Consider the following 17,169-nt stretch of genomic DNA (forward strand, 5'->3'; position numbering starts at 1 on the left):
CTGCTCGGCTTGAGGGTGCGAGCACTGCTGTGGGAGGAGTGGGGATGGCTTTGAGTGCCACCAGCTCCTCTCTAGCCAAGTAGAAGTAAGTTTTTTGCATTTTTCCCTTTTAGGCAACATGCCTGCTGTTTCTTTTAAAAGCATCACTTAAAACTTTTTAAGAAGTGGAGGAATTGCTGTAGAGGTGAAGGTGTATTTAATGGTTGGCAGTCCCTTGTAGTGAGGGTCAAAGGCAGAGCCTTTGCTTTGCAAGATGGGGAAATGGATCCTTTTGGCCATATGCTGGGAAATGGGGGTTAGTTGTGTGTTCCTTTTGAATCCTTTTAGCAGTGAGAGGGTGGAGAATGTGGGACTAACAAGGCTGAAGGTCCGAAAGAAGATATATTTGTGCTTTTTTTTTTTAAAGGAAGTTCAATTTCCTTTCTATAGAAGTTGTGTAAACCAGGATGTTGGGGTAGTTCTGTTAAACAATCTGTCGGAAATAGGGGTGTGGGTATGTGTGTTTGCAGTGTTTTGCCATCTTTAGATAAACTCGGTAGAGCTTTCACCCTGGGAACGCTGACCTGAATGGCAGACTGACCCTTAATCAGATAGTTGAACTTGAAGTAATGGTGTTGACATGGGCTTCCACCAAGGTGTTCTTCTCAGTGTAGGAAACGATGCTGAAAATGTTTAATGTTCTGAAATGGCAGTGGCCAAAATAAATGTGTTTCAGCTTCTTTCCGAGGCAGCTGTTAAACAAATAGAAAAAATACTCTTTCGTTTTCAGATTCCCTTTTGAGTCTTCTTCATCTGGCTTTTCTAGGCTTTGTGTCATAGCTATTATCTTTTCAGCTATGAGTACCTACAGCTCTTGGGGGTGTCTTATCAATTCATTTGGTCACTTTGGATCTTCCCAACTGTAATCATCTGGTGCTCGAAGAGTGAGAAGAAATGTTTGTTTGGAAAGCATGTTGAGTGCATTTGGCAGGCAATTTGTTTTTTAAATTAAATTCATCTTTTCAGATATGTCCTGCTACTTCTCCTTATGATCTACTTCAACATGACCACAAGTTTTTTTTTTTTTTTTTTTTTGAAGCTTCACGGGAGCAGTTTTACTTCTTCTCGCTGTAGCTTAGATTATTGTACAGAACCATAAACCATTAAATGAAAACACTTTGCTTCTGAAGCTTGAGTAAAGGTTATTAGGAGAGCTGCTCTTGCATGAGTGTGAGATTGCTTGTTTCCTGAACAGTCCTCTGAAGCTTTTGGAGAACTTCTGTGGGATGAGGAGGTCTGAAAAGCTCATGCTATGTCCACTTGAATAGCTTTATATATTTTTAAAGCTTTGTTCAAGGGTAAATAAAATGATTTGGGTATGTTTCTTATAAGAAGGTTGTTACTATCCCTTTTAAAAGGAGACTTTAGTGGAGTTTTCCTGATTCAGCTCTGAAGCTCAGAGCAATTGAGCCTGCAGGAATTTTCTTTTGCTGAGAGACGGTCATGGGTGTATTCTTCCAACTTGATCCAGAGGAGGAGAGAGAAAAGTGCTTTGAGACCAGGGTGAACGTGAAGCTGTGTCACTAGCCTGGCGTCGCAGCTCTGACACGGCTGGGCGCCGAGGACGTGCTGCTGCTCCTTCCCCAGTCTGCCTTTGGGTAAAGGTACGCAGTGGCTTCCAACAGTGCTGTTCCAGCCATGCCCAGAAATTCTTCTTTGCTGGTAAGGTGGAAGTTACCATTCTTTCCAGGCAGCTCACCTAGTAGTATTATTGGTGTTTGGATTTTGTTAGAATAGTGTGAATGGTATGTGGTGCATCAAGAAATGCCAAATTCCAAGATGAAGGCTTTTGCCCGGATATTGCATATCAAAGATGTCATTACTTTGGTGCCCATCAGGTTAATTAAATGTTGCTAGTTGGTATTTCCAGTATAAAAAAAAAAAAAAAAAACAACAGTATTTTCAAATACTGTTTAACTGATGCAAAACAAACATGTATTTTGTGGACAGAGAGGGACATACAAAAGTGTACTTGATTCAATTTAGAGAAATAATTTAGAGTCCTGAGAGGTAGCTCTCCCTCCTGGCAAACCCAAATGCTAATCTCTTCAGCTTGGTCTGGAGCTCAGCAGAAGTGTTTGGCTTGAATCAGATGAAGAAATGGATTGAATTTTCATATGTAAAAACTATTCGCTCTGGTTTTCTTTTACAGTGGTTTAGAAATTGGGGAAAAGAAATTTTGGCTCTAGTAAACCTTAGAATTATAATTGTTCTTTTAAGCAGACTTTTATAGCCATATTAAATATGAGAAGTATACAGGAACTCATGGCGACGGAGAAGTTTTAATAACAAATGTTGGGCAAGATAAATATTAGTGCTGCTATTTGAGCATTCACAAACATTGGAAAATGAGTCATCTGTGTGTGGAAGGGAAATGTCTTCAAGAAGGGATCCAGGTACACAGTGTCTTACCCCCAGCCCACGGCGGCAAACTCTGACAATTCTCTGTCAGATTTGAATCTTGGGAATAGCAGTCCTGTGCTTTATTTGTAGTACCTTAATCTTTTGTGCATCTATAGAGCAAACTGAGGGAGGTCTGTAGTTGTAAAGTAAGTGTTAGTATTGTGAACCCAAATGCTAGAAACTAATATTTTCACTTGGGAGGCTGTGGAAAGTGAGAGCCAACTTGGGACAGTTATTAGAGGTCATAGTTAAATAATGATAAAACCTTTTCATGTTCTTTTTCCTACTTTTTTTTTTTTTGTTTCTTTTCCCAGGCATCAATTTTGGACTTGCACTCTGGAGCTCTTTCATTGGGGAAGCATTTTGTTAATCTGTACAGGTAAAATCGGACTGTGGCTTGCTGCCTCTCTTGTCATCCTACGCTTGAGGGCTCATTGCCTTTTCAAATTTCTCAAGCCCCGTGGGCTGGAGTTAGTAATGACAAACTGGAGGAGTTTAGATTCACTGCAGTTTCCATGACCAGTTAAAAAAACTGGTGGCATGAAAACCGATCTTTTGTTGAACTGGGCTCTTTGAAAGCTTCCATTACCTTTATTTTCAGAATTCTTATTACACCAGTAAATAATAGCATTTTTTCATGGTTACAGTCTAGTTTGTCAGCAGTGGGAGAAATAGAGTAGTCTGAACTCTTAAAAACTTGAATCCATGTGGTTATTTCATGATGTGGGAGGGGACTCTTTTCATGCCTGGGGAATTCCATTATTAGTTGCTGCATCTTGATCCTTTAATCTTTTAAGATTTAATCTTTGAGCAAAGCTTTGGGAACAACATGCTCAAAAGCATTTGTAGGATTTCTTTGTATTGTGTTTTCATTTATTGATTGTGGGTACAGCACAGATGGCAGTCTGACTCAGCAACTCCTCTTTCAAACTGTTATTTAATATTTCAGGTTCTTTGGGGACAAAATTCAAGACATCTTCACAGAAGAGGATTTTGCATTATATCGGTAAAGATATTCAATAATTGCTGAATGAACCACAAACCATAACTTTATGGGTGGGAGGTTTTTTTGTAGAGTGCAGGTTGAGAGAGAATTGTCCTTTGGATTCAGACACACAATAGAATTTGTGTCTCAAAAGTAATCTCTGTGAGAATTAAGTTGCCTTGAGGAAAGTAAGTAAAAGGACCTTTTGTTGAATACGTGATAAATAAAATAACATCTGCTGCTTTGAACTTAGATGTGGTGCCGATGTCGGGACAGTGGTGGTGGTGTAAATGTACCAGAATGATGGTAGCAGCACACATTTCCCTGTCTGCGTAAGGGGTTGGTGCCAGCCCTGCAAGCGATCAAAGCCGCTTCATCTGAGTTCTGTGCTTATTTGCTGGAATGTTATAGCTGGGATGTAAAATCCTTTAGCGCTAACGCCTATTTCACACATGTTATCCAAGAGGTGTTGTGTCAGATGATAATGACAATCCTATGCTATTATTACATTAGGAACTTGGGGTTTTTTGGGTGAAGTGCAGCGAAACATTAAAAATGGTGAAGCAGGAAGTGGAAGGACTTCAATTTACTAATGTTCTGGCTGGAGAAGCAGAGCATACTTTCCCCCGAAGAAGCCAGAATATGAAATAGCGCTATAATGTAATAGCTTTGGCATCTGATGCTTTTAGCTTTCCTGTAGACCTGCTCATATACTTAACGAAGACAACAAACGTAATGACTTCCATGTGGCTGTGAGGGTGTGTGGCCAAGGTTTAGGAACAAGAATTCTTTGTTGACTAGACACAATAAATCTTTAGTTATGCATTTCAGTTGCTTTCTCATAATTTAAAATGTACCTGGCTTGCACGTTTTAACTCTTTTTGTCTTTTTTTCTTGCCTTTGTGAAGGAATGTGACCTCCCTCTAGTGGTGGAAGTAATATTAAGTAGTCAAATAAGTTTATTCGTTTTATTAGTATAGTAATTTTATTTGTCTTAAAATATTAACCACTTGAAACTTATTTGTGTTCAACGACTGTTTTTAGATACTGCTGTCTTTATAGATGAACTTCTTGAAAGTGTGTTTAATTCTGCCCCGAAAATCACAAAAATGGGACGCTTCCTTGATTACTATTGAACTTTGACTGTATAAGGAAAATACATAGTTTCTGCCTCACCAAGACAGTAGAGAATATTTTGAAAATAGTCTGTTTTGCCTTCCATTCTGAAGATGAACAAAAAATCTGAAGAAATAACATGAGCGTATGGAGGGAGTGTCTTACTAAAGAATATTTGTTTCACGTGAAGAGAAACATTCAGTCTTTCAATAATTTTCATGAATTTCTGATCCTTACATTATTAGATGAGACAGCTGCTGGGCAGTATCAATATTCCATTGGTATTTCAGGCCAATATAGGGAATGTTTCAGTCTGCAGGATATAAATCTAGTACCAGATATATTATTAAATGCTTCTGTTCATATTAATGGCAGTGCTTTAACATGGGCTGTAGTACGTTTTGTCCTTAATGAATGATTTTATGCTATTCTTGGGAGCATTTATCTTCATTACTTTCACTTACCTACCAGGGTCAGTTTAAAAATAGGCTCTTGAGAGAAATAACTAAATGTAATTCATGTCTAAGTATTACTGATTGCAACAATAACAAATCTGAGTAGGCATTCTGAGCCAGGAGGCTGCTTTCTAAACTGTCTCTGTGAAAATTACGTTGCTTCAGAATCAATTACGGTTTCTAGGCTGATGCTTTAACCACCATCTGCCAAGCGTATTAACAGCAACTCTTCTTCTTTCACGTAATAGATGCATCTTTATCCAGAAGAGAGACCTTTTAAATCTGGATGCTTGGTTTAAGGGTTGTGACTTCAGCAGAAAATGGCACTATCAAAAGATTTATTCCAAAAGTCTTACAACTTACTAAGGTAGAGACATAAAGCAGAGGAAGAGCTGATAGTTTGCTTTCTCCCTTTATTCGTTCTGCGTGTGTGATTTCTGTTAAAACTCTGCGGCTGTTGAGGAGCGCTGCTGTGTCTGCTTCTCCTGCCGTTGGCGCTTTTCACTGGAACAGTGCGGAGATGCTGACAAGTGGGCTAGACAATTTGTGTCGTTTTGCAAAGCTTTGAGTGTTCCTGTCACCACACTTGAATCACGCTTTTCAAGTGACTCCTAACAGTGCATTTTTTTGCTGGTTTGGCGGAGTTTGTATCTTAAACTTTTCTGTGGCACTTTTAGTTCTTTTACTCAGTCCTTTATGCTGCTGCCGATACATTAAGCTGGCAACTTTACAATCTCGTGAACAGCCTTTCTCATAAGTTTTATCTTCCTTAGACTTCTAGATGCTTCGTTGGCTTTTTTCTTCATCACCCTGACTCCAAAACAGATTTTTTGGTAACCACTTCTGAAGGTGATGATATGCTCTTTTCAGGGAGTTCTGTTCTGCCTTCCCCTGAGTCTGGCCTGTGCATTTTGATGTTATCCGGTGATTCAGTGCAAATGTATAAGGTCTGCTGTTGACAAATTCTGGGAGGGATCCATTTGTTACTTACATTATTGACTGGGTGCTGTACTCATATATTTATTGCCATAGCAGAGCTCTGTTTAGGGCATCTGATCGGAGCCAGGGTACGCGCTAAGCAGTACGAATGATAGTTGCTGCATTTATGAAAATGAATGCTTAACATTCTCCGGCATAAAGAAGTATTTTCTTTGTAGCTATAGTACACCAGTACTCTCCCAACAGTTTTTGATATCTGGGGAACATGGAGGAAAAAGTATGAAGAATGAGTGGGCCAGGATCAAGAAGGGAGGAGAGGTTCCTGCCGCTTCTGGGTGCGTATCAGAAGTGGTTGAGGGAACAATGTGGCTCTTACTGTGCCAGATCCAAGGTAGCCAGAATTTCTGGGCTCATTCATTCCTTCCTTGATAGCACCTTCTAAGCTGGAATTTGGCTTATCTTGTCATGGGGTTTACACATGAAGTGCAACGTGTTTGCCTTTAGGTATATTACCAATAGTCTGTATAGACTGCATCAGAAGATAGCAGGGAAGGGAAAGAAAAGTTTGCAGTCGTGATATTGATAACCGTTGAAAGGGCCAAGTCAGTGGAAAGCAGCCTGTATGGAAAAGTGTTTAGAGGCTAAAAAGTGACATTATGCTATTCTGAAAACAGCTACATGCTGTATTTGGCATAGACTGGTCACAGAATGAGCTGAGGTACACAGATGCACATGTTGATATGTGTTCTATAGGATTCTAGGGAACACTTTGCTCTCCAAAAGAAGTCATGCCTTTGCTCCTCCTGCAAGGTAAACATTTGATTCCCACATATAGTGTTTAACTTGCTATTGCAAAGAGGATCATGAGATACCGTATGGAGTTCAAAGCAGAGTTCATGTTTGCACTAACAAGTTTATCAACCTGTTGGTGACTCCTGCAGTGGGGTAAATGTGACGATGTGGAATGAAGGGCAACCAAGATTATTGCAGAGCACTCTGCCAAACATACTTCCTGCAGCACGTGGTTATCTTTGCCTTTGGCACCAAACTTGTAAATGGATGTTTTTCACCCATTCTTACACATTGTCATTAGTTAAAATAGTGCAACGCAATGTTTTCTAGTAAGAGCAGTATTCTGCATCTTAATTCTCCCCCAGCCCCTACATTAAGCATTATTTTCTCTTATACTTTATGTGGCTTTCTCAAATGTATTTTGAACTGCAGCCACTCACGTATGACAAAATGAGAAGTCCTGGTTGTTATTCACGTGCATTAAGAAACAAGTCTTCCCTTGCATATTTCACATTTTCTTCTCTAGGTTATAGTGCCTACATATTTGACTTGACTGATACCGCATTATAAGAAAGGAGGTATTAAACACTATCTATGTGTAGAAATAATATCTATGTGCTGAATCAACTAAGAATTTCATGGAGTTTCTGAAGCTTTTGAACAGCATAGTACGTACTCAAGTAAGAAAAAGCATTTAGGCACTCAAAGGTACGGCTCTTTGGAGCTTATTTCCAGCAAATCTTTCCCATATGGGTTATTCATTCAAACAGCGGTGGAAATCTGCAGTTTATTCATGACTGATGTGCTGTTTTTCTTGTTGATTCTCTATAATTGGGTTATTTATTGCACTGCATTACAGTGCAATAAATGTTGTGCATATTTGTAGGCACATTTTTTCCGGTTTAATAGTTTGTATTAAATATAAACTGCTTGGGCATTTGTTGGAGGTGTATCAGATGACAGTCTATCAGGATATTATTTCATGCTTAAAAATTTAAGAGCATCCATGAGATGTAAAGAAATAGGGAGGCTGAGGTGGCCTGTCATTCTTGGCTCCATCATATGGTACTTAGGTTTCTGTTGTACCTCTTAAATTCAAGCCTGAACTCTGGGAATACCCAATTTTACATGTATTTCTTTGTCGCGTGCGCGCAACGGGGAAGAACAAAAACCCAGTCTTGAATATTTCCTTTCTGTCCCTGCCATTTCTCTTGAGAAAGGTCATCCTGTGAAGGGCGTTTCTTATGAGCAAAGCTTGCTGGAAAAGGGTCTTGTTTCCAGACCAGTACATGAGTTTGAGATACTTTGCTTGTTTTTATCATGTTAGATTTGGAGTTTGTTGAAATTAATAAATGACTTCCTACAGACTTCAACATGTACTGGATGAGGCCCTAAAAAAATAATTTGATTGTTCCCCAGTTCTTACAAATAGGTTTAAGAGAGCACTGAAGGCAAACTAGAAGATTAAGTGTTCCGCTCCCCCTGAGACTAAAGTTTTTTTCTGACTTTGCAGCCTTGCATATCAAGCAAAGTTATTTTTGCTTTATTATTTTCAACTTTTTATTATAGGCAAGTTAACCCCTCTGCTTCATTGAGCTTTGGTGTGAATAATCAGTATTGTTTTGCCTGTTGACGTCCTTCTTGAAGGAAGGCTTTTGCTATAAACTCGCTCCCTGGGCATGCGATAGCGTGGTGTGTCTGTATTATGTGTTAGCACAGCTGTAAATGCAAAGGATAAATACCTGTTTTTTGAAGCCCTGTCCAAGACGTTACAATCAGTGGGGCTTTTTAATAGCTTACCATTTGTTTTGTTGAACGGCAAATTGTTATGTGCATAACGTTCCCGTTAGGCTGCTACATGTGCCATGATTGTCTTGATTAAGTTTTTGAGCGAGGCTGTGATGTGTAGGGTGACAGCTCGCAGGGAAGCAAAAGGCAGGAGCACACAAGTCAACTGAAGAAACGCAAGGTTGGCACCTCTTGTCACCTGATGCGCTTGAAGAAACTACTGTGTTTAAATGTTATACTCGAAGCCAGTAGCACACAGGGAAACAAGGGGCCAGCGGTATGCTTACATGCCCAAAAACCAGCTACCTGGGTCAGCTGAAGGCAGCTGCTTCCATGAGACCAGGGTAGCACCTACAGTCACGCTTTTCGACCTCAACTGCTTCATTACTCTGTCTTCCTATTCAGGACTTCCCCTACCTACTTGATTTATAAACAGGAAAAATCAAACTTATCTTCTGAAAAATAGGCTTATTTTCTCTTTGCAGCATACTTAAACCAAGTTTATTTTCCTCTTCTTTTGACGACCCACTGGCTGGTCCAAACCAGGTAGACTTTTGGTTGCTGCTTTTGGCTATCGGGCTATCTAGTTGAGCAGAGCTTTGTTCCCGTGTGGTTTGCCAAACAGGCGGTCTTGCCCAAAGCCATTGCATGTAAGCCTTAAAGAGGAGTGAAACTTTAATGGAGCCTTATAAACACCAGACAGCAAATCTTAATAGAAGGCTTTTCAAAGTGGAAAAGGAATCGGTCTGAACGAGGAAGCAGTACCGCTTAGAGAGCGGTACAACTACTGGAGATTTAAAGCTGTGTCAAGGCTGTGGCATACAGATCTAGTCCAGCTGGCTGATGCAAGTGGTCGCCCGGTGTTGGAGCCAGGGAATATGCTGCTTTAGTAGTTGTGGGTTAGGCTATTAATTTCTTGTGTTGAGTTGTTCAGTGCCAGCTGCCCTCAATTCATCGTGAAGTGAAATGTGTAATTGCATTTAATGCTTTTTGGGAAATGTAAGGCAGCCTCTGCTGTAGTCCTCTTTCTTGGAAAGAAAACGGACAGAAAGATCAGGCTTCTACCGGTGTGAGAGGAAGGACCTGGAGATCCTTTCCTGATGGCAGTTTTGCAAACTCTACCACTATGTAGCTCTCAACTTGAAACCTCCGTTCATGCAGCCATATAAATACCTGAAGATCTCAGCTCTAAATTCATTTAATGGTTTTGATATTTCACATGTAAAATAGTTTGAATTGACTCCTAAAGCTCAGACCCCTAAAAATGTAAAGTTAGGTTAAAAATCAAACTTGTATGTTTGTGTGTGTGTTGTGTGTGTGTGTGTGTTGTGTTTTTTTTTTTTTTTTTAATTTTTGGTGAGGGGCGATATGTGAACAGAACAAATATTTAGGATTCTTTTAGTACTTGTGGAAATGGTTGTTAAAGTCACCTCTTAAAAACTTAACACTGTAGGTCTGGTTTTAGTTCTGTCACTTCTTTTTAGTCACTGTATAAGTTCCCTAGAGAAATACTTGGGGGGGAAAACTTTCTTGAAAATTATGCTGAAATTCAGTACTACCCAGTGGAGAAATGTCTGATGCAGAACTACTAATTTTATTCCATGTACAACTTCAGAAGTGAGTTTACTCAGTACCTTGTTTATGTGCTACTTTTTAAAGCACTTAAGAAGGAAGAAAAGGAAGACTAATACAATAGCTAAGAATGTGTTAAAATTGGGAGAAAACAATATAAAGATTTTAAGCGTGGAGGATCATGTCTTTTAAAAAAAAAAAGTCAATGTTTTCATTTAATCTTGTTGTGTTATTGCATTCTCTGCTGTTTTTTAAATTCCTTTGAAGTTAAATACTGGCTGTTTGTGTTTACTGGTGGGATTTGCCAGTGGTGTTCCTCATCAATCACAAATCTCTTTAAAAGTGCCGTTGACTGAATTAAGGCTGGCAGTTCTTGATGGCCCTGTTCTGACCCTATATGCAGCGATATTTGTCCTGAAAGATGGATGCTGCTGTATAAACAGTTCTGTATAGCAACACATGGGTGATTCTGTGATTATTAGTCGTCTTTTTTCATAATATTAAATAAAAATATCCTGTTCTCCTCTTCCTGTTTCCCAAGAAACCCCACCTTGAGTACTGTGTTCAGTTTTGGGCCCCTCACTACAAGAAGGACATTGAGGTGCTGGAGCATGTCCAGAAAAAGGCTACAAAGCCGGTGAGGGGTCTGGAGGACAAGTTCTATGAGGAAGGACTGAGGGAACTGTGGGTGTTCAGCCTGGAGAAGAGAAGGCTGAGGGGACACCTTATCACCCTCTACAACTACCTGAAAGGAGGGTGTAGCGAGGTGGGGGCTGACCTCTTCTCCCTGGTGACAAGAGAAAATGAGTTCAAGTTATGTCAGATGAGGTTTAGATTGGATATTAGGAAAAAGTTTTTCACTGAAAGGATTATTAAACATTGGAATAGGCTGTCAAGGGAGGTGATCGATTTGGCATCCCTGGAGGTTTTTAAAAAAAGGGCAGATGTGGTACTTGGGGATGTGGTTTAGAAGTGATTTTTGTCAGGGCTGGTTAATGGTTGGACTTGATGATCTTAAAGGTCCCTTCCAACCTCAGCGATTCTGTGATTCTAAACACAGGAATAGCCAAGGTAGAAATAGTTTGGTTGAATCTTTGAAAATAGTTGGGAAAGGCATCTTGCATTCATTTTTAAGAAAAATCTGGTTATAATACCTATGCATATGTTGACTGAGAACCCTGAGTTTCATAGAGCCAGGGCCTTCATGAGTTAGTTTGAAATTAGTGTAAAAATAGTTGAAGGTTCTTCAGAGGCAACTCTTCATGAAGATACAACTTTCCAGTTGTTGTATATTTTTAATCGAAAGCCATGTGAAAGACTTTAATCTCTTCAGTAGTTATAAACAGTGGGATATGCATGGAATTCTTCAGGAAAATGGACTGCTTAACAAAGAAATTTTAAAACCTAGGCCACAGGAGGCAAATAGCTTATTTTTCTTGATATTCTGAGACTTAAAAAAACACAAACAAAAAAAAAAAAACCCAAACCCCAAGCCAAAACACTGGGTGGTCTCTTTTTTTGATGTAGGTGATCTCCTTTATTTAGGGCAAAATAAGACACCCATACTTTGTCTAAGTTCCTCAGGATTTGAGGAATAAGCTTAGCTCTAAAGAAGTGAATGAAGGAGCCTACGGAAGAAGCGGGCGAGGTGTGTCACTCAGCACGCTGCGTTGTGTTCTTTGCAGTGATGTGAGACAGAGAATTCAAGAAAGGATCGCTCAGGCGTTTGGTATCAGCTCTGCTTCCATGTACCTGACTAAGCCAACGTTCTTCTCGAGGATAAACAACACAGAAGCCAAGACAACACACGACGAGTACTGGCACCCACACGTTGACAAGGTAAGTGGGAGGCTGAGATGGGATGCGAATGTTTCCTGTTGTTATTATTAGATCATTTGAAGCCATTTTAGATTAAACAATCAAACATGTTTGAAAACTGGTGCTTGTCAGAATCCTTTGGGGGATGAACCTAATGAAGGATAAGTGAGTCATAGAAACGTAGGCCATTGCATTCCTCTTCATTTTCTTTTCCCTGCTTTAGTTCCACTAGAATTAATAAAATGTGTGAATGAGTGCTCAGGAATCTCTTCTGTCAGAAGCTGATTAAATTAACCTGCACCTACAAAGTGTTTGTTTCATCAAACCTGCCTTCCAGTTAGGGTCTTGCTCTTTCAGCCAGGTCTACAGGAGCTATTTCAAAGCGGTCTGTTAGTTGATCTGAGCCTCTTCATAAATGCTTAACAATTTATATTTCATTTATATGTGAACTGAGGTGCTTTTACTGCGTGCTCTTTAGTGAGGATATGGTAACATCTTTCAATAATTCAACGTTTTGTTGGTTTTTAGAATGGAAGTATTGTGACTTTGTTTTAACTGCGTAGTCTTCTACCTGTAGGCTCATAGCTTAATACTTTGCATTTCTCAATGGACTTAAATGATTCGGGATTGGTATTGAATTTATTTCTGAATTTAACTGAGTTCAAAGGTTCTGTGCAGCACAGCAGAATGCAAGCTAACAATGGAAGAATCAAATAGAAAGGAGAAAAAAAAAAAAAAAAAAACAACAAGCAAACCAGAAAACCCTACACCGAAATATCCACATTTCATGTCTGCAGTATTTAAAAAAAAATTAGAATCACTGTAGAGTCACAGATGAACCAAGATGGAACCAAAGAAAACTTACCCCGTCAAAATCTAAGTTACGCCTCAGCACTAGAGTCTGTACGTGGGCAGTGTACCTTGAAGTCTGTGACCTGAAACATCTAAGATGAAAGAATCAAATGGAAAAATATTCCTTGCCTTGAAAATATTTCCTGGAAAAAGTCAGTCTGAGGGAAGTACAGTGTCTGGTTTTGCTCGTTACATTAGCGTAAGTTCCTGTGCCCTTTCTTGTCATGTAGGCAGGAGCAGCTGAAATCTAGAAAGCGTGGTGGCAGTGACCACTGATCCAGCTGCTCTTTGAAAGAAGAAAGTAACACAGGGTGGGATTTGCAGTCGGAAAGACAAGACCAGCTTTTGGATGCTTCTTGTTTAAAAAGCTGTGATTTAACCATTGAATAGGAGTGGACCTAGGACCAAAGGTGGTTTTGAGGTGCAGATTATTTTGACTAGTGCTGGTAGGAACTAGTTGTAGGGAGCAAATTGTGCTGGGTGGGGTTCATAAGAATCCATCACCTGTTGTGCTCATTTCCAAGAGATGCCAAATAAACTAATAATTCCAGTTGTGTGAAGCGCAATAAATTAATATGTTCCTCATAGTGTTTTCACACTTTCAGAGAATTGAACTTGACTGTCACAAGAGAAAAGAAAGCAGTAAATTTCAATAGCTGATGGCTATTTTCTTGACTCTTTTCTTTCAGCCTCAAAAAGCATGTTTCAGAATTTCAGACTGATTTATTACTGTAATGATATTTGTGTCTGCACAAGCATTAGGCTTGCCCATATTCTCTATTTTCTGCATGTGTTCTGCATTGGTTAATGAATAAGGTGCTTGGATAACCTTACGATTAAGTGTTTCCTACCTAAATTACCTAAATTTTTCCTATAATGCAAAAGTTATTTTGTCATTTAGAAGTTAATCTGTTTCCATGAAGATAACTTATTTCCTTTGTAGAAGCTGCTTCTCTGTTATAGCATCCTGACACTGCCTGTGCATGATGGACAGCAGGCTAGATGTTTTGCTCGTTTTTATCCATCTGTTTTGTCCACATTTTGTTTATCTCGGGCTGTCTGTTCAGGGAGCAGATAATCAACTGATTGGCCTTGGCTCTTTCTAACCCACCCCCAAGATAGCATACCTGCTGTAAAATATGAAAATGTGACTTATGGTAAATTTCAAGGTATTTTTTGAGTATTGTTTACATCACACTGGGAGTTAACTGAGGCTTGTCCTGTTTCTATAAATAGCTTGAACATTTTTCACTTCTGTAGCAGTTGACTTCTGCAGCGAGGTGTCTGTCTTGAGAAAGCTAAAGTGTTCAGACCATTGAAGTGCTCTTTGCCTGTGCCTTAAACTCATGTTTTAGGTTTGAATATATTTTAATGTGGTTATTTACATTTTTGTTCAAGAGCATTCTTGCAGTAAGGGTTGGACGTGAGTATGCCACAGTTGGGCCACCGTCAACATTGCATGCTGAGCTGGGAGCCTTGTGTGGGTCAGTTCCCTTTCATTTTTTTGGGGGGGAGCTCAGGGGAATGGAACTTCTGTGGCCCCCAGCCACGGTGAAGGGGCTTTGCGGGTGCTGTGGAATAGAGTCTGAGAGCAGACTTCTTGTAGGTGCTTCTTGAGCTCATGACTCGGAGGTCCATTTCTTACTCTTTGGTCTTCACATGGAGCAGATGCTGTGGCCAGTGCAGAGGGTGTTGGAGAGATACGGAGAAGCCGCTATGGGCTGGGATCATTCGTGTGGACACTGCCCCAGCTCACTGGTTCCTCCCTTCTCTGGGATAAAGGACTTTGGCTGTTGCCAGATAATACAGTTACTTCTAGGTTTTAAATGATAGCAGTTTGCAGTGCCTAATGGTGCCTTAAATAGGGTCTGGTAGAGATACATCCTTGATCTTCTTCGCTTCATGTCCATCATGAAAGTCCAGATTACATCATCCTATATCACGGGTACTGGACACTGGTTGCCTTCGCTTCTGGTACATCACTTACTTGAATTGGCATCAAAGGATTAATTTGAATCCTTTCCTTGCTGCATAAACAAGCATCTAATTCCTCTATCCTCTCTAACTTGTGTTTGTGTGTCAAAAGGTCTGGTATTATTTTCCCCTTAAGTGCAATAGGAACAGAGCTATCCGTGGATGTAGCATTCACGTATGTGTTTGCCAGATCATGGCTTACAGAAAATGTTACAGTATATGTAGAATACATCTGCATGTAATTTTAGTCTACTGTAGGTGTACATTATGCATATCTGTATCTATATTGTTATGTGTTTAGAAAGAGGTACAAAAGTATTTATAGTTGATCGGGCTATGCAGGAGACTGAATTCAAATAGAAGGTCAGTAGGCCAGAAAATATTTCCGAGAAGGCTAAATAGGATAGACAAGTTGTGTAGCTTCACAGGTTGTCTTCAGTGCAGTCAGCCTGCCTTGTATTTCAATTTCTCCAACAAATTAAGTTTCGCTTACCACTTCCAGACTGCCATTGAAAGCAAGGAAAAAAAATGCATTGCTATTGATTTGAGGTAGGAAATACTTCTCGAGTAAGAACAGTAGTATTACGTGGCCTCCAAATTAAGTGTGAAGACTAGGGAGTTGAAGAAAGAGCAATAAAACACAGCATGTTAAATTTTTTCCTGTTTGTTGGGTGCTTCTGTGTTTTATCATTATTTATGATTTTCCCCTTGGCATAGGACAAATCACTTCATGTATTTCTGCATAATAACTAAAAGGTGAAGGTTGTTCCTAGAAGACTTGGGGATTTATTTTTTCCTCTGGCTCTTTCCAAAAGAAGGGTAAAAATCAAGCCTTTGGAAAACTGACCTGAGACATTTTTTTTGTTTCAAAGCCTGACTCTGTTGGTTCAAAGATGTAGGCGGCTTGCAGCACGTGAATACCCCTCTTGCCTCTTTCCCTATATTGCCGAGTCTATTGCAATTACATTTTTCACTCTGGATATCCTTGGTTGGGAATATTTTAACTGCATAATGGAGTAGCGCAGATCTATTGTATCTGTCTGATGCTTAGGGTTTTTTTTCCTTAAAATTTATTTGGTTTTTATTACATAGGAATGGAAACCCTGAAATCGCCCCAATGACTCATTTAATCTTGTTGAATTTATAAGCATCTAAATCAAAGAGAGTGTTGGCTTAAGATGCGGAGTTTCATCTTGCATGGAATTTGTTTGGAACTGAGCCTTTCAAATGTCTGATTTATAATGGAATTGCTGTTGCACACTCAACTCTGACAGCAGTATAGTCTTATAACGTTTTCTAATAGGAATAATGCAGGACCTGAAGATTTCTGCAGTCCCTGTCTGGACAAGGATCCTGTTATCGTTCACAGAATGTCAGGCTCTGCCATAAGATCAGTTTTGGTTTCTTTTCCTTGAATTTCTTCTATATGAGCTATTCCAGGGCTTCAGTGCAAGTTTTCTTGAACTTATTTTTAGCCTAAACTCGTTCATGAACAGTTTATAGCTAACTTTCTCCCCCCATCCTCCCATCCCCATGTATTTACGAGTAGCAATCATATCCCTTTTCAGCCTTTCTTTAAGCTGAACAAGCCGCATCTTCAGGTCTCCTTACCTGCAATACGCTCGCTGTCTCCCTAACCCTCCTAGCAGCCCTCCCTTCTGCCTGTCGAGGCTATCGCTGATAGCCGCTGCTATCTGGTGTAGCAGACTTCTCGCTCTTCTTTTTCTTCCCTTCATGTTGTTAGACATTTAATGAAATACATCAAAAGACTTTACTTCTGCCTTAGGACAGCGTCATCTTTGAAATCCAAGGAAGTTCATTCCTGTTTGCTCAAACCTGTTACCTTAGCTCACCTAAAGCCCCTTGTAATTCAGAGATACGCTATTTGCTGTCTTACATTGTCTACTAAATGGATACTGCCAATATATAGAACATTGGAAGTAGCTATCAAGGCTATTTTTGTCATTATCTATACAAAGAGATAGGTAGAGGCTTACAGGAAAAGAGCAGTTTTGACTCTATTTCTACAAGATACCACGCTAGACCTATGCTGATTGGAAAGTGAATACATCTTTATTTTTTTCTGCAATGGAAAGCAGAGGATGCTGTCCTACATACCTTTCTCTGTAACCACAGGCCTATTCCTACAACTGTTTAGTTGCATATAAAGACGCGTCCCTCAAAAACCCAAGGGTGCCATACTGCAAAGTGTGGCTGGCTCATTCTGACAATGAGCTGCATTTATAATAGGCTTTAAAGAAATATCATAAAAATATCATTATGAGCACCTACCATTAAATATTAGCTGTGTTTGACTTATTTGGGTAAAGGGCGCTCAAAAAGAGCGTGCTAACCGTATGAAGTATCAGGCTGAATGGAAATGCTGCATTTTTTTTCTATGGAATTGCTCATAAGGAGCTATAGAAACTTGAGTTG

At 39.7% G+C, this 17,169-nt stretch overlaps 1 protein-coding gene across 1 annotated transcript in view; it reads left to right on the top strand.

Moving 5' to 3' along the window:
- The window catches only part of OGFOD3 (2-oxoglutarate and iron dependent oxygenase domain containing 3), a gene marked incomplete at its 5' end in the record, with an annotated part of 44,271 nt that overhangs the window by 12,748 nt on the left and 14,354 nt on the right, over nucleotides 1–17,169 (top strand). Inside the window, 3 exons of the mRNA XM_082492048.1 lie at nucleotides 2,757–2,821; nucleotides 3,392–3,448; nucleotides 11,775–11,928. Coding sequence (XP_082348174.1) covers nucleotides 2,757–2,821; nucleotides 3,392–3,448; nucleotides 11,775–11,928 — 276 coding nt within the window. The remainder of the gene's footprint in view (nucleotides 1–2,756; nucleotides 2,822–3,391; nucleotides 3,449–11,774; nucleotides 11,929–17,169) is intronic.

Source organism: Vanellus vanellus, assembly GCF_965231255.1.
Source record: "Vanellus vanellus genome assembly, chromosome: 17".
Classification (NCBI taxonomy): Eukaryota; Metazoa; Chordata; class Aves; order Charadriiformes; family Charadriidae; genus Vanellus; species Vanellus vanellus.